This window comes from Lytechinus pictus, chromosome 1 (assembly GCF_037042905.1).
Source record: "Lytechinus pictus isolate F3 Inbred chromosome 1, Lp3.0, whole genome shotgun sequence".
Taxonomy (NCBI): domain Eukaryota; kingdom Metazoa; phylum Echinodermata; class Echinoidea; order Temnopleuroida; family Toxopneustidae; genus Lytechinus; species Lytechinus pictus.
The window spans coordinates 42,657,348-42,681,169 of NC_087245.1; the positions used below are offsets into that span (position 1 = coordinate 42,657,348).

The 23,822-nt window shown below is 35.4% G+C and overlaps 1 protein-coding gene across 2 annotated transcripts in view; it reads left to right on the forward strand.

Annotated features, from left to right (window-relative positions):
* LOC129263270 (kinesin-like protein KIF13A) overlaps window positions 1-23,822 on the forward strand; it is a 55,006-nt gene that overhangs the window by 590 nt on the left and 30,594 nt on the right. Inside the window, exons 2-15 of one of the 2 annotated variants that reach the window (XM_064103447.1) lie at window positions 3,130-3,242; window positions 3,918-4,029; window positions 4,542-4,694; window positions 5,172-5,231; window positions 7,936-8,046; window positions 8,678-8,812; window positions 9,930-10,069; window positions 13,184-13,299; window positions 13,972-14,076; window positions 15,077-15,350; window positions 15,889-16,051; window positions 16,776-16,922; window positions 17,655-17,702; window positions 22,231-22,284. In XM_064103447.1, the coding sequence (XP_063959517.1) occupies window positions 3,130-3,242; window positions 3,918-4,029; window positions 4,542-4,694; window positions 5,172-5,231; window positions 7,936-8,046; window positions 8,678-8,812; window positions 9,930-10,069; window positions 13,184-13,299; window positions 13,972-14,076; window positions 15,077-15,350; window positions 15,889-16,051; window positions 16,776-16,922; window positions 17,655-17,702; window positions 22,231-22,284 (1,731 nt within the window). The remainder of the gene's footprint in view (window positions 1-3,129; window positions 3,243-3,917; window positions 4,030-4,541; window positions 4,695-5,171; window positions 5,232-7,935; window positions 8,047-8,677; window positions 8,813-9,929; window positions 10,070-13,183; window positions 13,300-13,971; window positions 14,077-15,076; window positions 15,351-15,888; window positions 16,052-16,775; window positions 16,923-17,654; window positions 17,703-22,230; window positions 22,285-23,822) is intronic. The other variant, XM_064103451.1, reaches the window with a different exon arrangement.

The window sequence follows — 23,822 nt, forward strand, 5'->3', positions numbered from 1 at the left end:
GCCATCATGGCAGAGTTACCCTAGTAACAGACCCCTGTATGACTTTTGACAGACTTGAATATATTATGAGACATAGAATATGATAAGCGTGGGTTCTAGAGGATAAAGGAATGACTATTAAGATCCCCTGGTGGGTGTTACATAAAGCTGTTCGAAAAGTTACGCACAGCTTTAGGCATGACTGGAACATGTTAGTTATAACTCAATTACATAGAGATGTCGCATAGCACAAGAAAGGATCACCAGTTGTGTGTTAAGTCGTACGTATCTTACAAACAGCTTCATGAAACATCCACCTGGTCTGGGAGCCACATCTAATGTACAAGACTTATCGGTCCGTTTTCTGAACCCTGGTCAAAAGTTGTGGTTGCTATGGATTGCAAACTGAGATATGTATCTCTGACCGTCAAAGTTACATTTGTCAGCTTAACTGACTGGGAATAATTGCTGAAATAGTTCTCTCCATCATTAAAACATGAGGAAGGAACCGTGTAAAGATGGCAAAATTTATACAAATGCAATTTTGACATTTTTGCCTTCCCATAATTTTAACAGAGTTAAAACCATGGCCTATAAAGTTAAGCTGGTCTTCAGAATACGGGCCATTACTTCTGCTTTGTTCAACTGGCAACATCTTTCATAAAATCTTCTTTAAAAAAAATTAATGTGTTCAAAATGTTTTACTCCTGGAAATATGGACAAAAAAGCCTCAAAGCTCTAACAGATTGACTTCCTACAAACATTCCTGCTGTAGTAAAGGAAGTTTCCGACTTCCTGTTAAAGTTTAATTTTTTGCTGGTCTGGACTAATATATGTTGCTGTAAATATTAAGTATAAAACTGTCCAAGTGATTATTTTTTTTTCAAAATATATTATTTCATCAACCAAAATTATAGGTCAGGTCCACCCCAGAAAAATGTTGAATTGAATAAATAGAAAAAAATCAAACTAGCATAACGCTGAAAATTTCATCCAAATCGGATGTAAAATAAGAAAGTTATTACATTTTTAATTTTCTCCTATTTTTCACAAAACAGTGATATGCACAACTCAGTGACATGCAAATGAGATGGTCGATGATGTCCCTCTCTCACTATTTCTTTTTTTTTTTCTATTGTTTGAATTATACAATATTTCATCTTTTACAGATTTGACAAGAAGGACCAACTTGACTGAAGCATGTAGTATAAACAATGCTACGTTAATTCCATTTGTTCACGGGGGAATTAATAATTGTTTCACTTGACAATGAGGAGAAAATAAGAATATTTCATACTTCATATAAGAAAATACAAAAGAAATAGTGAGTGGATGATGTCATCAGTCTCTTCATTTGCATACCGACCAGGATGTGCATCTTTGGTGAAATTAAGCGAAACTTTAATATGTCATTACTTATTTTACATGTACATCCTATTTTGATGAAATTTTCAGTGTTATGCTTGTTGGATTTTTCTCTTTTTATTCAAATCAACTTTTTGTTGGGGTGGTCTTGTCCTTTAATTACACTGTATTGTTTTATTAGAAAATGCTTGACAAAATGAAAAGGGAGATATTTAAGTATATGTTTGTATTCCATTTTGAATCTACATGTCTACAAAATAACAAATTTTAAACAAGTGCCCTTATAACACATTAGAAATGTGAGCAGTTTTTATGAAATGTGCTTCAGCTGGTAATGAAAGCTATTGAAATTGGATTAAAAGTGTGTTTTGACGTGTTTTCTAGTGTTTCGATTCTATGTGCAAGCAAATGAATCCCTTGTTTGTCTCATTGTTCATGTTTGTCTGCACTTGTGATCTCTTTGTTTTTCTACCAAACACCAATTTCATCTTCTTTCACCTCATCATCATCAACACTATCATCAGGATGCTAATGATACCATTAGAGTGGTAAGCATTCTTTCAATCTATGATCACACACATTTTACTCTCTCCGGCCTTCTTGCCTCATTTGTTTACTCTTCATGTACCTTTTATCAACATGTGAAGCATACCGTCCCTTGCATTCTTTCTCTATCTTTCTCTCCTCCTTGTCTTTCTCTGTATACATGTACATTGTATCTTACATGTTTGTCTCTCTGTATGTCCATGTCTCTCTTCATCAATCTCTGTTTGTTCATGCCTGTCTGTTTCTTTCTCTCTCTCTCTTTCCCACTGCATACTTTGTGTTCTTGTCTCTCCCTCTGTCCCTCTGTGTCTGTCATTCTCTCTGTTAATTTCTCTATCCCTTGTATGCATATACAAGTATTTTATTTTATTTTATGCCATGTTTTCTTTTCATGTATATGCACTTATTGCCTTTCCCCATTAAAAAAAAATCTTACTATTTTGACACTTAAGTTGTCACCTTCATTCTTTCCTTTTTCATCTTCCTTTTGGTATGTGTATACCTATTCTGTCAGTAATGTTTTGCAGGCTGGAACTATTTTATTCACTTATGCCCAATATGTTTATCATTTGGAGGTGTTTTAAATGGCAGAATGAATTGATTTTCTGTTCTGTGTCATGTGCAGATTTTCATCATACATGAGCTTCATATCCATAAAGTTAACAGCTTTGTTAATACCCTGCAAGGCATTGGGGTTAGCTGCATCACTGAGATTAATGCAAAGCCACATGACAGCAGCAACACCTACAAGAAATGTACATTCCATTACATATTTGTCCATTTGTTTGTCAATATCCTTTATTGTTATCATCTGTTTATGTTTTTGTGCTGCTGGAGAGTGTTTCATGTTCAGCATCTAGTCGCTAATTTTCAGATATATTCGCTCTGGGCCTATCAGATGCAAGGATTTCAGTAGCTTATAAGAAGAGCCAGTGAATGAAAATCACTGACTATTTATTACATGAAATGCTCCCCTGGTCTATTTCTGATGGCGATCTTTTGATGATGTGTGAGAACATGAATTATCTCATTCCCCCCTCTCTCTCTTTCATTATTACTGGAAGCAATCAAGAAATGGTTTATTGCACTGGGTTTTTTTTGCTTGTAAAAATGTTAACATTATTGTTTTAGTGAAAAGTACTGTGTATTTTGTTTTGTTTTCCTTTATACATATGGTTTTATCAGGTTTATTAGTTGGTGGTAGATTCATGATCTGGTTTTTGTATACCAATATTATAGGTATCTGGTGAAAAGGTGAGCAAAATTAGCTTGGTTGACCTAGCAGGAAGTGAAAGGGTGCACAAGACAGGGTCATCGGGTGAAAGGTTACGAGAAGGCAGTAACATCAATAAGTAAGTTAATCATCATTTTATCATCATCATTATCATCATCATCATCGTCATCATCATCATCATCATTATTATTACTGATGATGATGATCATCATCATCTTCATCATCATCATCATCATCATCGTCATCATCACCACCACCACCACTACCATCATCATCATCATCATCATCATTGTCATCAATCATCATCATCATCGTTGTCACCATTGCCATCACCAACACTACCATCATCATCATTATCACCATCATCATCATCATCATCATTATTATTACTGATGATGATGATCATCATCTTCATCATCATCATCGTCATCATCACCACCACCACCACTACCATCATCATCATCATCGTTATCAATCATCATCATCATTGTTGTCATCATCACCACCACCACTACTACCATCATTATCATCATCATCATCATCATCATCATCATCATCATCATCATCATCATCATGACCATGACCATCATTATCATTGATGACTCTTGACAAGTGAATACATTTCACAATTGAAGTTACAAATGATATTCACGCTATATATCCAAGTATAAGACAATTTCTTAATTAATGCTTTGCTCTAATGAAGACACATTTTGTATATTTTTATTGGTGTTCTTTTTATGTTTAAAAAATATCATGTAACAATTGTCATGTAAATATTTTTGCTTTGCAGATCCCTAACAACGCTAGGTCTAGTCATCTCTCATCTCGCCGATCAATCGTCGGGGAAGAAGAAGAACAGTTTTGTGCCTTACAGAGACTCAGTACTAACATGGCTCCTGAAGGTAAAAATTATAGAATTATGGAATTGCAAGAATTATTGGAATCCTTTCTATAAAAACAAATTGGTGCAGTGCTGATGAAGCTCTGTATACTTGATAATGTACTGAATAGTTATGCTGTACCATGATTTGTTTTTACGCCATTGTTAAGCTGTTGAAAATGCACAAAAAAATCCATATTGTGAGATATTCCATATTTGAAACACTTTGGTATAAATCTACATCATATTTCACTTTTTTAAGCAATGAAGAGTGAACTCTAAATGTTTCCTCAATATCTTAGACATGTATTAAAAATGAATGAATTTTTTCTTGTGATTTTATTATTTACACCATTGTCAAAAGCTGCTCAAAATACACAAAATGTCCATACTTTGAAATACATGTATCCCTTATTGAAAGTACTACTGTATTTTAGTAGCAAAGATTTAACAATATATTTACTTTCTTTAAGCAACAAAGATTTAACTCTTTTCAAATAATATAAATCTAATGTATTTTGAATGTACATGTAGGAATGCCTTGGAGGAAACAGTAAAACTGTCATGGTTGCCACGGTAAGCCCAGCAGCTGATAATTACGAAGAATCGTTATCAACATTACGGTACGCAGACAGGGCAAAGAGGATCGTCAACAATGCCGTCATCAATGAAGATCCCAATGCAAAGGTAATTACAAATCATTTTCAAACACTTCAGTTAAATTCTGTACATGCTCCTATTTAGAAGTGATGGTTCCTATTACCCCCAAAGTTTCCAAAATCTTGGGAGAAAGATCACTGACCGCTGACCCTTTAAGTTAAGGAACAGTCACCCTTAAGACATTAAAAAATGTTTAGATCTGCAATTTCCTTCAAAATTTCTTGAAAAACGCCCTGAGCATAGGCGCAAATCCATTTTTTTTCTCTCTTTTTTTAATTGCTTGTCTAGTTTTTTCGGGTACGAAATATTCTTTATTTGTGGTTGAAGACCTTTTTTTTTGGGGGGGGGGGGGGGGGGGGGGGCTTGTCAAAATTTTCCTCTGAAAAATTTGCCCCCCCCTTTGGAAAATCCTGGATCTGCCCCTGCCTGAGCACACTATAGATTAGCTATGGCACGATATACATGTAAGTCCAATGTATTCTTATCACTGTTATTTCTATATAGATCATCAGAGAACTCAGGGAAGAGGTTGATATGTTGAAGAAGCAACTCAAAGAAGCAGAGGTAAGATGATTGGGGTTTTATTTTTCAGCTAATAAAAATTGCTGTATTTCTAGGCAAATCAGAGTATTTTATTCCAGTATCGTTTGATCCAGAATGTTAACAGTTGGGATTATATTGGGATACATATTTTAATAAGAGCGCTTTGACCTAAAGATATTTACTATAATGCCTTAATTGGCAACACAATAGATCAATGTCATCTCTATTTGAGAATTGCCTTATTTTTATTGTCTCGCCTGCATAGCAGAGTGAGACTATACATGTAGGTGCCGCTTTTCCGACGGCGGCGGCATCAACATAAAATCTTAACCGAAGTTAACAGTTGGGATTATATTGGGATACATATTTTAATAAGAGCGCTTTGACCTAAAGTTAATTACTGTAATGCCTTAATTGGCAACACAATAGATCAATGTCATCTCTATTTGAGAATGCTAAGTGACATTTTTGCCTTATTTTTATTGTCTCGCCTGCATAGCAGAGTGAGACTATACATGTAGGTGCCGCTTTTCCGACGGCGGCGGCATCAACATAAAATCTTAACCGAAGTTAACAATTGGGATTATATTGGGATACATATTTTAATAAGAGCACTTTGACCTAAAGTTAATCACTATAACGCCTTAATTGGCAACACAATAGATCAACGTCATCTCTATTTGAGAATGCTACGTGTAAGTGACATTTTTGCCTTATTTTTATTGTCTCACCTGCATAGCAGAGTGAGACTATAGGTGCCGCTTTTCCGACGGCGGCGGCATCAACATAAAATGTTAACCGAAGTTAAGTTTTTGAAATGACAGCATAACTTAGAGTATATGGACCTAGTTAATGAAACTTCGACATAAGGTTAATCAAATATTACTGAACATCCTGCCTGAGTTTCAGGTCACATGACAAAGGTCATTTAGGGTCAATGAACTTTGACCAATTTGGGTTTTTTTTTTTTATTACCATCATAACTGAAAGTTTGATTTGATTTTGATTCATATAACTTGGACTTAAGAGTAACAAGTATCACTGAACATCCTGTGTGAGTTTCAGGTCACATAACCGAGGTCAAAGGTCATTTAAGGCCAATGATTTTTTGCCAAGTTAGGGGTATTTGTTGAATCACCATCATAACTTCGAAAGTTTATGGAGCGGATTCATAAAACTTAGACATAAGAGTAATCAAGTATCACTGAACATCCTGTGCGAGTTTCAGGTTACATGACCAAGGTCAAAGGTCATTTAAGGTCAATGAACTTTGGCTATAGATGTTGTGGGTTTTTGTTGAATTACCATCATAACTCTGTAAGTGTATTGGTCTACATGTAGTTAATAAACTTTGACATAAGAGTAATAAAGTATCACTGAACATCTCATGTGAGTTTCAAGTCACATGACCAAAGTCAAAGGTAATTTAAGGTGAATGAACTTTGGCCATTTTGGAGGTTATTATTAGATAGCTGTCATAACTTTCAAAGTTTATAGATATAGTTTATAAAATGTGGATATAGGGGTAATCAAGTATCACTGACAAGTCTTAGTTCGCATGATCGAGGTCAAATGTCATTTATTGTCAATGAACATAGTATTTTATCATTATATGAATTGTGTTTTTTGTGAATAATTATGTTTTAGTAGTTTTCAAAGTCAGCACTGCTGCCATATTGAATCGCGTGATGCAGGTGAGACTGCCAGAGGCGCTCCACTTATGTATCTTTAATTGTGGTAAATTTACATTTACTTCTGTTTTTTAATTGAAATTAAGAAATACGTATGTCAAATTAGGGAGTGAAAGGTCAGATTGGTACATCCAGTCATCCCGCCAATTTGACTAAATGAAAGATAGATAATATGAAAATTAGATTTGCAGAGCTGCCAAAAAGTACTGGTTTTCAATAATTATTACTGAAAAATGAGAAAGAATACTGGTGGTTTCATGCAAATTTCCGATTTCTAAAGTTTCAGTTTATGTGTTGTCCTATGGTATTTCTGTGAAAATACTGATTTTTTAACCAAAATACTGATTTTCAGCCTTTAAAATACTGAAAAGCTTTTGATTAGGTTGGCATCTCTGGATACATGTATATGAAATCATGAAAACAATACAAATTGGAATTTGAATGGGCAAAATGTTTTTTTAGTAATTTCGCTGTTCCGAACGTCTGTAACTTTCTATTTTCTTTTTAATATATATTGAAATTTCTCCAGCATTTTTTTTTTATTATTGGGGCTGTTACACAAATGAATTTTTAACAAGGTTGAATTGCTCTTTAATATATTTAAAGTAATCCAAACGGATATTTAATAACGTGATCCACATGTCTATAGACTGTTTTAATAACTTTACAATATCCAAAACTGTACCATGCAAAGAGCAGAAATGTTCTATGCCACATACTTAATGGACATACTTAATGGCTGATGTTAAAGAAAAATAAATCATTTATGAGTAAATAAGGAGTATGAATGATTATCATACTTTTCTGTGTTACTCTTCGCACCTGTTCAGTTCGGAAGAAATAGGTTAAATCTTAGATTGTCCCACTAGTAATTTGTTTGTTTTTTGTGATTTAATTCAGATTGCTTTATTGGAAAATTCAGGGTTAAATTTCACAGTGTACATGTTATGTATTTTACAGGTTAATCTATTTCCTTCAAATATTTCATTATTAATGTATATAAAAGATGTTCTTTCTTCCATTTATTTGTTAAGAGTATGAAAGCAGACAGTCTGAAGGATAGACTAGAGGAATCAGAGAAGCTTATGAAAGAGATGTCACTGAGTTGGGAGGAAAAACTAGTCAACACAGAAAGAATACACAAAGTAAGATCATTACTTTCGTCTGAAGGTTAAAAAAATGAACACTTTCTTTAAAGCCTCTGCCAGGGTATTAATGGTAGCTCCTTCAGTACTCTGATTTAATTCTATTAACAATCCAATGGAAATGATTTTGGTTGCTTTTGATGATGATGTTTATAATGACGATGATGATGATGGTGATGGTGATTATGATGATGATGATGAAGATGATGATGGTGATGGTGATGATGATGATGGTGATGGTGATGATGGTGATGATGATGATGGTGATGGTGATCATGATGATGATCATGATGATGGTGATGATGGTGGTGATGATTATTATGATGATGATGGTGATGATGATGATTATGATCATGATGATAAAGATGATGATGATGTTTATGACAACGATGATGATGATTATGATGATGATAATGATGATGATAATGATGATGATGATGATGAAGATGGTGATGTTTATGATGATGATTGTGGTGATGATACAACGATTATGATGATTTTGATGATGATGTTGTTGGTGATGATGACAATGATAATTATGTTGATGGTGATGATAATGACAATACTGAAGGTGATGATCTATTAATGTTGTAATGTTGTATTTCATACTTATGTACTTCTTTGATTTAAGGAGAGGCAAGCAGCATTGGAACAAATGGGCATCTCCGTGCAGACGTCTGGCATCAAAGTTGAAAGAAATAAATGTTTTCTGGTCAATCTCAATGCGGATCCTTCTCTCAATGAACTGCTTGTTTACTACCTCAAGGCAAGTCAGGACAAGGCCTAGTGATTGATCTTTGGGTTGATTTCTATCATTGATTGCATTGATTATTATGTATGATCAACCGTAAAAGTCAGGATCACGGTCAATTACTATGCTTAATATAAAAGGGTCGATGACTATTCATTTCTATCAATGATATAAATTGACATTCAGTATAAACTACAGGGGAATCCTTGAATTCAATTGGCCATTGTGATTATGGTTACTCATTGCACTGCTATTTCACACCAATGGCAAATATCAGGTGATTCTTGATCACACCGTCAAATGTGATAATGATGAAAAATATATACAGATAAAATGTGATAAAGTATCTATGATCAGAGACACAAGTGAAATTAAAATTTTGCTGAAAATTAAATGCTAAACCATGTCATACATGTAGATAGATAGATGAAATGGTTAATTAAAAGATCATTGCAGCCAATGTAGCCAAATTGGTTTTATACATATCCCTTAAATTGGCCCTGATTTATTACTTGATAGCTAAGAAAGCATGAATGCTTGTAAGCAAGCAGTCAAAGGACTGACGGCTTACGGTCCTCTCCGAGGGACCTGGCAATGAGGATAAATACCATCCCAAAGGGCACTAGCGCACCAAGTTGGAATTGAACCCGGGTCACCGGAATCCGAAACCCCGCTCTACCAACTGAGCTATCCATTGATAATAATTCTATTTTCTCATCCCTTAAAGAAGAAAAGAAAACACACAATTTATTAAACATCCCCCCATTTGGGTGTCCTACAAGGCTGATGGAATTTACCTTGTTGATAGTATATGTCAGTTCAAGCTTCCTTCAATTGGAAATTGTTTCTAGGTATAGGAATTTCCAAACAATTTATAGATTGGTGGTTCACCTAGTCAAATGTTAAGTTGTAAATTTTTTTTTATTCCGTTGATTTTGTTTTCTCTTTCTCTTGCTCTTCCGATCTTTCTTTTGCTCTCTCGACAGAGGGGGGGGGGGGGGGGGTTAAAGATGAGTGAGTAGCAAGTGTAGACACTGCAAAGCAGTACAAATGAAGTTGTATCAAATTCATGCCATTCTTACTATCCCACAGCTGATCAATGATTTTGCTACATGTTTTGGTTTCTTTATAGGATCACAATGTAGCTGGTAGGCCTGATGAGGACACACAGACGGATATCCAGCTTAACGGACTCGGCATCATGCCAAGACACTGTACCATTGATGTAGAAAATGAGATCGATGTCTACATCACTCCTTGTGAACATGCAAAGTAAGTGTAATTCAATGCACATTTCTTACGTACAAAAATTTAAGGAGAATGAAAGCCTCGAAATGATTTGAATCTTATTAAAAAACACAACAAAGAAGTAGTTAAATAAATAAGAAAATTATGAGCATACTGTAGGATTATTGCAAGATGCTACATGTATGCAGATCTTTCTTTGTGAAAATGCTAAGTTAAAAAAAAATCATTTCTACTTTCTTACAAACAATTCAGTGAATCATTATAACAACATTTTATGAGGAGAAATGCATGTGATTTGTTAATGAAAAACACAAAAAAGGTTATTTGATTGCATTAATTTATTTGATCTTGATATGAGATACTGCTTTACTTTTTTCAATTGGTTTGATGGATGTTGAAATGTGATGATGATTTGTACATTTGAAGTGCTGACGCGAGTAGCACTTGAGAAACGGATTATGAATTGATGAATGAATAAAAAAGATAGATAAATAAATATATAAATGAATAAATGAACAGATTAATAAATGAATAAATGAATGAATTGGTAAATCAATGAATAAATACCCTGACTCTCTCCACATTTCTTATAACCTTCCCTTCAAACAAAATGACTTTGTAAAATAGGGAGGGTGCACTCCTGTGATTTGCTATGATTGGCAGATATCTACAAGCAATAAATTACACTGGTATTTTAATTACAAATTCTGAAGTGAAATCTACAATATGGTGGCAGGTGTAGAGATGTAATCTACAATCTTATTGATTTGGAATGTAGGTCAAGGAGGGGCATGATGTTCATTGCAGGTAGTGATGTTCATTACAGGAAGGGGGAGTTCATTACATTCTTCCTCAGTATTGAAGGGGGAGGGGGAATTTCTAAAAGTAGTTCATGTTTTAAAGTTCAGGGGGGAATAAGTTGTATTAAATCCATTATATGAATAGGTTCGTTTTATACTGTATAGCGGGGAGGGGGGGGGGGTGATATTAAGCAGGCATGTTTTGTAGCAGGAGGTACCTCTGATTGAATATAGAGAGTTTGAGAGATGGAATCTGTTTTTATCCATGCATTCATTTTTGTAGAATTCTTTTTATAGGGAAATCCCGATGCTTTAATCATCTTCCAAATGTTCATTCTTCTGCTATTTTCTTTCCCCACCATCTTATATATAGCAAAGTATGTATAGTTTTTGTCTCACCTGCATAGTAGAGTGAGACTATAGGCGCCGCTTTTCCGACGGCGACGGCGGCGGCGACGACGACGGCGGTGGCGGCGTCAACACCAAATCTTAACCTGAGGTTAAGTTTTTGAAATGACAGCATAACTTAGAAAGTATATGGACCTAGTTCATGAAACTTGGCCATAAGGTTAATCAAGTATTACTGAACATCCTGCCTGAGTTTCATGTCACATGACCAAGGTCAAAGGTCATTTAGGGTCAATGAACTTAGACCATGTTGGGGGAATCAACATCAAAATCTTAACCTAAGGTTAAGTTTTTGAAATGTCATCATAACTTAGAAAATATATGGACCTAGTTCATGAAACTTATACATAAGATTAATCAAATATCACTGAACATCCTGCATGAGTTTCACGTCACATGACCAAGGTCAAAGGTCATTTAGGGTCAATGAACTTTGGCCGAATTGGGGGTATCTGTTGAATTACCATCATAACTTTGAAAGTTTATGGATCTGATTCATGAAACTTGGACATAATAGTAATCAAGTATTACTGAACATCCTGTGCAAGTTTCAGGTCACATGATCAAGGTCAAAGGTCATGTAAGGTCAAAGAACTTTGGCAACGTCGGGGGTATTTGTTGAATTGCCATCATATCTCTATAAGTGTATTGGTCTAGTTCATAAAACGTGGAAATACGAGTAACCAAGTATCACTGAACATCTTGTGCGAGTTATAGTAGTTTTCAAAATCAGCACTGCTGCTATATTGAATCGCGTGATGCAGGTGAGACGGCCAGAGGCATTCCACTTGTTTGTATGTATTTAACACTTTATTGTTCCGTTCTGTAGGGTAAAATTGTTGTTGCTGATGGTTTTTGTCTCACCTGCATAGCAGAGTGAGACTATAGGCGCCGCTTTTCCGACGGCGGCGGCGACGGCGGCGGCGGCGTCAACACCAAATCTTAACCTGAGGTTAAGTTTTTGAAATGACAGCATAACTTAGAAAGTGTATGGACCTAGTTCATGAAACTTGGCCATAAGGTTAGTCAAGTATTACTGAATATCCTGCCTGAGTTTCATGTCACATGACCAAGGTCAAAGGTCATTTAGGGTCAATGAACTTAGACCATGTTGGGGGAATCAACATCAAAATCTTAACCTAAGGTTAAGTTTTTGAAATGTCATCATAACTTAGAAAATATATGGACCTAGTTCATGAAACTTATACATAAGGTTAATCAAGTATCACTGAACATCCTGCATGAGTTTCACGTCACATGACCAAGGTCAAAGGTCATTTAGGGTCAATGAACTTTGGCCGAATTGGGGGTATCTGTTGAATTACCATCATAACTTTGAAAGTTTATGGATCTGATTCATGAAACTTGGACATAATAGTAATCAAGTATTACTGAACATCCTGTGCAAGTTTCAGGTCACATGATCAAGGTCAAAGGTCATTTAGGGTCAATGAACTTTGGCCAAATTGGGGTATTTGTTGAATTACAGCCATAAATTTGAAAGTGTGTTGGTCTAGTTCATAAAACTTGGACATAATAATAATCAAGTATCACTGAACATCCTGTGCGAGTTTCAGGTCACATGATCAAGGTCAAAGGTCATGTAAGGTCAAAGAACTTTGGCCACGTTGGGGGTATTTGTTGAATTGCCATCATATCTCTATAAGTGTATTGGTCTAGTTCATAAAACGTGGAAATAAGAGTAACCAAGTATCACTGAACATCTTGTGCGAGTTATAGTAGTTTTCAAAATCAGCACTGCTGCTATATTGAATCGCGTGATGCAGGTGAGACGGCCAGAGGCATTCCACTTGTTCTAAGGTTGTGTTCTATAGACTGTTGAGTAAAATCACTATTGCTTTTCTATTTTTTAGCGTATATTGTTTCATAGATTGTAGAGTCAAATTGTTATTGCTGTTGTGTTCCTCAGGGTATATGTGAATGGAAGTGCAGTCACAAGCAAGACGTCATTGAGGCACGGTGACAGGATATTACTCGGCAACTACCATTTCTTCAGGATAAACTGCCCTCGTGCACCAGGAGTTGGTAAGGAATTACATTAGGTGCTATAGTTTGTTAGTTAGATAGATTGATGAATGAATACATGGACATCTGTAATAAAATTCTCAATTAGAATGATGTGATTAAGGTAATTGGGCAACATTCTGAACCTGCTAGATTCCTGCCATTCATAAATTTTTCATAATTTTATGAATAACTTTATTAAAAACTGCTCTAGGTAACTTTGCTACTGGATACCCACTTAACACCTGGGTGGAGAGTGGCATAGTGTGGATTGACGCTTCGCCAAAGCACATTAGGCTGCGGTCTGATTTGAACACAAGGCCCTTCTTATTTACAAGGCAAGATTCCAAACGGCTACACCATTACTCTTTCTCCTGAGGACGACAAGAATTCACTTGTCGAAACGTCGAGATTGGGTGGTCCTTTTCAGGACCAACACTTGCCCAAGAAAGATACATGGTGTACCGTGAAACCTACCACACTATTCTTCTTCGTCATAGAAACCTTCAAAAGTTACACCATTACTCTTCCACACAATTAAAAATTCAATTTAATGAAATGTAATTGAAAGTTTACTGCAAACCATATGCAAATAGTTACAATCAGTTTTAGATATTAGTTGCATCCTTTCATGTTACACCCCTTATCTGACAACTGGTCATTATGCCATTTGTATTTTTGGTGAATTCTTAGGATCAAGTGGAACAACAACCCCTGAACCTGTAGCCCAGCCTGTTACAGAAAGCTTTGACTTTGATTATGCACAGAATGAAGTCATGATGCAAGAACTACACAACGGTATGTAACACAATCACATACTATAATGACTTTATATGCTGATGTTAAGTACATCTTTAAGGATACATATTTTACTTTTTTATTATAGCATTTGCAAGTTATATTGGTAGTTTAGGTTTAACTTTTGTGTGCAAGGATAGATACATGTACATGTATTTAGCAGTGAATTTTTTCACGGAAATCATTCCTAGCGAAATTCACAGATTGAAACAAAACTGAATTTTTTGTTTTCCTTGTACACTTTGGTGAACATGTCAACTGCAGACCTGCATTCCATCCACATGTATGACTACCTCACATAATTCATACCGAATTCAATTTCAACAGGTTCATTCAAATTATAAGAATCATGTGAAATTCGAAAAAAAATTAAATAGAAATAAAAACACATATGAATCAGCTGATCTATGTACCCTTTCTAACATGATACATACATGTTCTATATATTTTTGTTTCTAATTTACTTCAGAAAAAGGAACCTTGCATTATTATTATTCACATTCATAAAAGTCTCACCTGATAGTTTCATGCTAAAAAAAGCACATTACAAACAGATCAGTTTTTCTTTTGAGTTCATGTTGATGATATAAGTACATGTATATTAAAGTAAAACACATTTTATGGAATCTGAAGATTCTAGATTGGGAAACTTCAATGTTCAAGTCAGGTAGAATTTCATGATTTTGAAAAAAAAGGAGATATTTTTCACATCATGTGATTGATACACATCTTGTGTCTAGATTTACATGTATTTCAATTATCCAATGTCATTTTTTCAAGTTGTATCAGTAATTTCTACCCTTCAAAATATTTTTTTTATTCCTGCCAATACTTTATTTTAAATTTCATAAATATGCAATTCTCCGATTTTGTAAAGCGCAGTAGATAGATTTTGTCTATTATACACTTCATATATTAAGCTTTATTATTATTAGTATTATGATCACACCTATCAGATGAATGTTTCCTATGACCTTAATGTATATATTCATACCATCAGATCCCGTCCAAGCTGCAATGAAACTCTTAGAAGATCAACACCAGAAGGACAAAGATGGCGCCCTCTCCAAGCAGCGTGAGGCGTACGAGCAGGAGCTGGCCGCACTCAAGCAGCAGCTGCTTCCCAAGAACTCCACAGGTCACCAAACCAACAGCAGGCAGGAGGACAGAAGGATAGAGGATGAGGGAAACCAGAGCCAGAGTGGGGATGGGTCGTCGTTAGGGATGGGGTCGTCGCTAGGGGTGGAGCCATACGAGGAGTGGAGCGAAGATAGGTTGGTGGTGATCGATTGTGAGGATGTGTGTAGATACAAAGAGAAGTTTGCCTGATTCAAAAACATATGTAGAATACTTGTCATAATGTAGAGGGGGGGGGGGGGAGTAATTCAAGGGGAATGAATTTGTTGATAATTTATTCAATATATCTCTGTTATGACATAAAAAAGATGGAAAATGACTTCATTAATGTAATTAGTTTGATTATGCTATGAAAAATTGTTTCCCAGACCATGTTAAGTTAGCTATTAATTAGCTCTGGCAAACTTGCACTCACCTCACATACACTTGACATGACAAAAGGATTTTATTATGAATTGAACTAAACTTTTGACTCTGTAGAGGAAAGTTCAACGCCTTTTTGGAAATTCAAATCTTTCTCTGCAACAGGCCTACTCTGCAATGATGTCCAGAATATCCGTCTAACGTTTAGCTCGATGTAAGACTTCAAATCTACTGAACTTTGCTATTATTCTAAGTATTCTTCATTGTGATATGCAAGCTATTTGTATTATGATATATATTTTTTTTCTATAGGGATGATATGTTCAGACAGAGCCTGGCCAAGCTGAGGGAAGACGTTGTCAAAGCAAACGCCCTAATCAGAGAGGCCAACTTCCTGGGGGAGGAAATGGGGAAACAGACAGAGTTCAGAGTCACACTGCAAATACCCGCCTGTAACCTTACTCCAAATCGGAAGGTAGCTCTTCTATCAATTACACTTACTCCTCTATCACGATGCTGTAGAAAATTGCCGATTGTTTTTTGCAATTTCTGCAAGTTTTATAAAATTGCATGTGGCAATGCATGTTGCAAAGCAAAAAGAGGATATATTATTAAAGTTATTTCTATGCCTTTTCTCATTGAATGATCATTTAGATTGAAAAGGAATAGAATATGTGTTTCATTACTTCGGCCCTGTTTATTCATGTGCTTTCACAATTAATCTCTCTATCTGTAGCACAATGCAATGCATTTTGACATAAACTTTACCAATTCAGTGGTCATTTGGTTGATGAATTGAGCCAATAAAGTACACAAAGTTGTTCTAAAATATAAAGAAAATATCTCTTAAGATGAATAACCAGACCTCTGAATTGCTTTATTTTTGTATGTTTAATTATAACAGGTGGTTATTATACCTACATATATAGCTGTTATTTTCAGGAAATGAATTGAATGTATAATCAAGGGGAATTACATCAGATTAAACCTTATATACTCACAACAATTTCAGATTTCTTTAATAAAATCGATATTCCTGTGTATATGAAATATAAATGTACTGGTAAACATATCTTATGTCCATGATTTTGAATATCATGGAAAAATCCACATTCAAAAGTATATTAAACTTAAGATGATGAATATTCATGTTAAGAACTGACTTAACTATCTTTGTAACCTTTGATTTGATTGGTCAGAGGGGAGCAATAGTGAGTGAACCAGCCATTCAGGTGAAGCGTAAGGACAGGGGTACACAGATCTGGTCCGTGGAGAAGTTAGAGAATAAGATCATTGACATGCGTGATATGTACAACGATAGGAAAGATAAAGGCATTCCATTAAAGGTAAGATATGGTTTATGGATGAAAATAATCCAGTGGTACAGTGTTAAGATTTGTTTATCATACAGATGCTGTATTTCATTGAAATTTATTGATGATAGATGTCATTTGTATTTTGTTTGTACATATTCATTGTTACACAGGAGCGAGTACATGTACTTCCTTCACAGAAACATCTACTTATCAGTGCAGCTCAAGTTTCTTTTTATCTCAAGCATTGACCCCAAAATATAGGAGACCTATTTTTTAACATGTACCTCATTTATTTTGACCATGAAGAATTTATTCCTGTTATAAGAAGCTACGTACAAAGTTGTGCTTTATTAATCATCATGTCCATGAGGGGTGTACTCACATCTGTTAGGTACTGTATATCAGGTATGTTGTTATATTGAAGTAGAATATTTTGAGATCAGAAGCACAGGACTTCTTTGGACAGAACATCGGTAAGATGACCTTAAAATCAGCAAACTGTGGCCATTGTTTTCTTTTTTATAAATATATTTTTTTATATAAATAATTTTCATATAAATAATTTATGTGTGTCATTTTTATTTTCATGGGGAGACTTGTGTGTTCATGTATTCCTATGGTTTAAATTGTACACATTTTAGTACAAATTTACTCTTATTTGAAAAAAAGACCCACCCTCCCTAAAAAAAAGAAAAGGAAAAGAAATGTGAATTTTGAAGTAACTAATTGGTTCTGTTTATGCATTCCTGTTGCACTCAAAAGGATGAAGAAACAGATTCGCTTCGCAAGCTCTCCTTCTTTGAGTCACAGGTATACTTTTCAATCTGAATTTCTATTTTGTTTTTAGGTCTTGTTGTAGCTGTTCTTAGTACAGTAGAAGTACAAATAAGTCATGTAGACACGCTTATGATTTATTTAGGATAAGGCCATTAATTTAAAGGGATGGTCCAGGCTGGAGATATTTTTATCTCAATAAATAGAATAAAATTCACAGAGCAAAATGCTGAAAATTTGATCAAAATCAGATAACAAATAACAAAGTTATTGAATTTTAAAGATTTGCATTATTCCAGTGAAACAGTTCTAGGAATGTTGTCATGAATATTCATTAGATGGGCTGATGATGTCATACTCCCACTTGTTCTTCTGTATTTTATTATATGAAATTAGGTTTATTTAAAATCTTTCAACCAAGAACTAAAACAATTGGATTGACAACTGATTAAGTGCATTAGTTATTTATTGCCGCAACTTATTTCATCATAATGGAGACACATCATTTACACATGTAAGAAAAAATGAAACATTAATGATTTCTTGCGATAACATAAGAAAAAAGAAAGTGGGGATGTGACATCATCAGTCCACCTAATGAATATTCATGACAATGTGCATATAACTTTTTTCCCAAAATATTTATAAATTTTAAAATTTAATAACTGTTATTTTTCATCCGATTTGGATGAAATTTTCAGCATTTTGCTCTGTGAATTTTACTCTATTTATTTAGATATAAATATATTTCAGCCCGGCCCATCCCTTTAATGAAATTCGTAATTTGAGAAGGGTGCGGGGGTTGATATTTTGATTGTGTCGGGAGGTTACTTTGAATTATAGCATATATATCTTACTTGTAATCAAGTTATTGAAAATGATGTTGGTCTCTCCTGAAAAATTATATGAACAAAACACACATGACTTCATACACTGTTGAAATTCTATAAAGTTAACCTAATTTACCAAAAATAGTTCAGGGTAAAATATGGTTAATTTAATATTTATTCATATAAGTCTATCATTATTCAAAATCCCTCTGATTTTATAAAGATGAAGTTTTTTGGAACATGCTAGGATTGAAAATGATGAATATGAATATTAACCACTTGACTGCTATAGGCTATAATGCGCTCTGACCCCCTGGTGCTAAGGCACTTTTTACACACACAAATGCACATGCTCAAATCACTCAATTTGCAATTGTAATTGAAAAACAAAGATCTATATTATAAAACTGATAACTGCATTCACATAAATATAGCATATATGTTGTTTCATGTAGCCCCTATATATATATATATATATATATATATATATATATATATATATATATATATATGATATATGATATAGGTGTTTATTTTACATGTTGCTAAAAATTTACTATGGATGAAGACACATGGAACCTGTTTATGAAAAGGCAAAATAAAATTGTAATTTAAAAAAAAAATGAGGGGCAAAGACAAAATAAAATTGTATTTCAACTTACCAATTGTCATGTTCCCTGCATCATCCACTCCTTCAAGTCAAAATCAAAATATCTCTGTTCGTCATCCAAACAAGTTCTCCATGTTCCAATTTCCAAAATGTAACACAACACAAAGGTTCCAAGTTCCAACAAGTAACAACACAAACTTTGTCTATTCCAATGTTTATTCACCAATGGTTTGTAAAATGTCTAGTTATCTGCTAAATTCTCCAATAAATCAATATTACTTTGTCATGCTGCTCAAGGGATCCTGTTCATCTTGGCGACTTTATTTTCCGAAGAAATTACACATTCTTTGTAATGTCATACTGAGTATGCCACACTTCCCAACAATTTTTGTCAGGTGAGTGCTGGCACTTTTCACAAACTTTTATGCAAATCCCTGGCTTGGTTTTCAGTGAAGGATGGTCCTTACAGGTCTTGCATATGTAAGCTGTGGATGTACGGTGACCTCTAGCTTGGCATACTCGGCAGTTTCTTTGTGTAGTTCCCTTTTTTCCAGTGCTTGGAACTGAAGCTGGGAGGTGCAGCTTGTTATTCAAACGCACTCCCTCTTCTGAATTACATCTCGGCGCTTGTTGTCCTAGACGAGGTTGTACTTCTTGAAGCTGATGTTCCCCTGTCCATGATTTCACAACTTGCAGCACAAACCATCTGAAGGAATACTTATTGTTCCCTTGCTCCTTCAAGAACAGTCTGTATGAATTGTATTGCATCTGGAGTAAGAGCCGAATGGCTAGTTTTTGGTACCACTTCAAGGTCTTCCTCATTGGACAGAGACTTTGTAGCCCAAGTACCTGATCAGTTCTGTCAACTCCCCCCATGTGGTGGTTGTACTCTGAGACACATTTTGGTTTGATTATGCGTTGAGGAGGGTCGCGCCTTGTCTTTCTGCCAGTATCAACAGTAGTACAATCATGGATAGTGGACAGCATATGAACAATCTTGGGCTTCCCTGATGACCTGTCCTGTGCCTCTCTATACTTCACACCTAGCAATTTCTTGTTTTCATCTAAGAAATGCACAATCTGTCCCCTCTCTAGGTTTTCATCATTCAGTTGTTGAGTTGGCATTCTTTGTCTGTTTGCTTTCACAGTTCCACAAAGGTATGTCTGCTTTGTCTCAAGGTATGTCGCCAACTGTGGACTGGTATAATAGTTATCAGTGTAAACATGATAACCACTACCAAAGTATGGTTCAACAAGGTTCAATGTAATTTGCTCGCTCTTGAGAAATACATAGTTTGGATCTTGATATATGATATCACGATCAGACCCAGTATGAACCCGAAGAGACATGGTGATGCCATCCGAAGTGCACAGTGGGTAGATTTTGATACCAGCACGAGCACGTTTTGTCCTGATAGACTGCTTGAAGATCAGGCGACCTCGAAATAGCACCAAGGATTCATCCACTGAAAGTTCCCTTGTAGGTGTGAACACAAGTTGGCATCTTTCATTGATAGCATCAATGAATGGTCTGATCTTGTAAAGTCTGTCCCTGTCAGCTGCTGCAGGATCATATCCTGGTGCCAAGTTGTCATTGAAATGTAAACAACGTTTGAGTAACATGAATCTGTCCCGACTCATTATAGAACTAAATCCAGGTGTAGATGACAGAAATTCCTTGGACCAGTATTCACTATATTTGCCCTTTTTTACCAATCCAGTTAGGAACAAAGTCCCTAGGAATTTCTTCATTTCTTTTCGATTAGTTGGTTGCCATCTTCTCAGTCGAGATTTGTCTTTCAGTGTTCCTGATGCTGTCTCTGCTTGAATTAGTTGGACTGCAAACTTGTTTGTTTCATCAACGATATGCTCAACAATGTTGTCTGTTATGTACAGCTCAAAAAAATCAACAGGGGTTGGATTGTCTGGCATACTGTCTTTGATATTCCCTGGAATGCCTGGTACAGGCGTGAACTGGTAAATATTTGGAATATGGGCTCGAACCTTGTCCCATCTTGTTGGTGCAGCCTTGCGATTTTGTCCACCCTGCCCACGTCCACGTCCACGTCCTCTTGCTTGTTGACGTCCTCGTTGTGCTGGCTGACCACGTCCTGGAGCATCTTCTGAGTCGGTAGAATTATCAGAATCAGAAATATTTTGGTAATTGGGATGTGGTGATGGTGGTCTGTATTCCTCATCTGATGAATCACTGACACTACTATTACTAACATTTGATCTACCAGGCGAAGGCTGTGATGCAGCACTTGTTGATGGAATGTCAATTCTAGAAAGTCTCACTGAAGACCTGCGAGTGCAAGCACTGATAACTTGCTCATTGCACTCATCATCTGAAGAATTATCTCCACTATCATCTCCATCTGCCTGCATTTGTGCAGCAGAGTCAGAGAGATTGGGTTGAAAGTCAGTATCTCTACGCCGTTTCTTCTGAATGGGACTAGATCTATTGGGACTGCAACCAACAGAAACTTGGGGGAAAAAATTGTCTATTTCCGCATCACTTTCCTCATCACTACTTCCAATATCCATTAAAAAATCATCCTCACCTTCTGACACAGATCCTTCACTAAAATTATCGCTCCTATCGTCAAAAGTTTCATCAAAATCCTTTTGATTTGCTTCTCCACTGTGCGTCGCCATTTTGAACTGAGACGCCATACACTTTCACTGTAGAAAGTGAATACAAACCTTTATAAATCACTGCAAAAGTTTCGATAACTTTTGTGGAATAGCGCCATCTGTTGTCCATAATCTTAAATTTGATATGCATGTGCTGTTTTCGTTGTGGGGGTATAAACAGCGCGGTGCTGACGCCTCAAAGAGAAGGAAGGTTGAGCACGTAATATTACGGGCAACGCACAGATCGTACGATCGCCCAGCACGTAATATTACGTGCTACGCAGTCAAGTGGTTAAGGTGATAAAAAGTCACATTTTGATGATTTTGGTTTCTCAGATATTGAGTAAAATGACTATATTAATTATATGATAAAAGAAGAAGAAAATAGTTAAGTAGTACATTAGATAAAATTATAACTAGAGAGTGGAAAATAAAATGTGCATCATGGTTTGTTTTTACTTGACATTGCTTGCCAATCTTTGGCTAGGACTCGCTCGCATCTCCAATGTGTCTACTACCATTGCCATTGCCACTGTTTAAGGTTTGAAATCTTGTACTTTCATGTGTATAGACTGCATGATATGTTGCCTACATGTATGTACTCCGTTTCAGGCAACTGTAGTTGAACATTAGAAAATGATTTTCTGGCAATGAAATAATGGCAGTGAGGATAATTGCAAACTCGTACAGGCATTTTTTTTGTGTCCCAAACTAACTTTATTGATGGTTTGAAATAGGACTGAGTCAAACCAACCAATTTGATTAATGTACAAAGAAACATTTTCAAACAAATGAAAGAAAAATAACAGCAACTTAGGATTAATTGAAAAAAATCATTCAAACTTGTGACTTTCATTTATAGGCCCAGCAGGTTCACATAAAATCATGCGTAAATTGTATTTTGAAACAAACAATTATATTTGGCTATAAAAATTTGTTATAGATGTACATGTATTCACATAAATTTGTCATTTTAGAATGACAATATTTTTTGAAATTATAATCTCTTTATCACTCATCTATTGAAGAAATTTGTTTCTAATTTCTTTATCTTGCTATATTTTGCTCATGCAATATGTGCTTATAATGAACATATATGTAGTTATTCTACTTGTGATGTCAAAAGAGTGTACAAAGTCTTGTATTACAGTGGCATGGTAGTGTATGTTAGAAAGCTTCTTCTTTACTTCACTCAGAAGAATTAAGAAATCACTTATCTGTCTCGTCATCAACATTGCAGAAATGTTTCTATCCCCCATTAGGACAAATATACATGTACATGTAGCATTACAATAAAAAAATTCCTATCAAATACAGAAAAAGTCTTCAGTCAATGAACTGCAGTTGTAGAAAAGCACATGGATAGCTCTTTTATTTTTTTTCTCTCTTTTTTTCTGTCTGTCTGTCTATCTATGTGTCTGTCTCTCTCTCTCTTCATCGACTAATTCACAAATAAGAAAAAGTATTGTTTAATTCTAACATTTAACTATGGTCTACCAATAGTGACTGTTCCATCTACACTGTCCAGTGCCTTGATTGTATTTATGGAGAAAGAGTTGCAATCAATTGCTTCCCCAAAGATCTTTGACAAGTCTTTTTAATGGGCACTACTTTTTGTTTGAAAATCAAGTTGCATGTGGCTTTTTGGAGTTAGGTTCCTCATATCTTACCTTAATGAGTTGTACAGCCCAACCTGCTGTAGTGACCATTTGTCAGTACAGACAATTAGTTTTTTTTGTCTCACCTGCATAGCAGAGTGAGACTATAGGCGCCGCTTTTCCGACGGCGATGGCGGCGGCGACGGCGACGGCGGCGTCAACACCAAATCTTAACCTGAGGTTAAGTTTTTGAAATGACAGCATAACTTAGAAAGTATATGGACCTAGTTCATGAAACTTGGCCATAAGGTTAATCAAGTATTACTGAACATCCTGCCTGAGTTTCATGTCACATGACCAAGGTCAAAGGTCATTTAGGGTCAATGAACTTAGACCATGTTGGGGGAATCAACATCAAAATCTTAACCTAAGGTTAAGTTTTTGAAATGTCATCATAACTTAGAAAATATATGGACCTAGT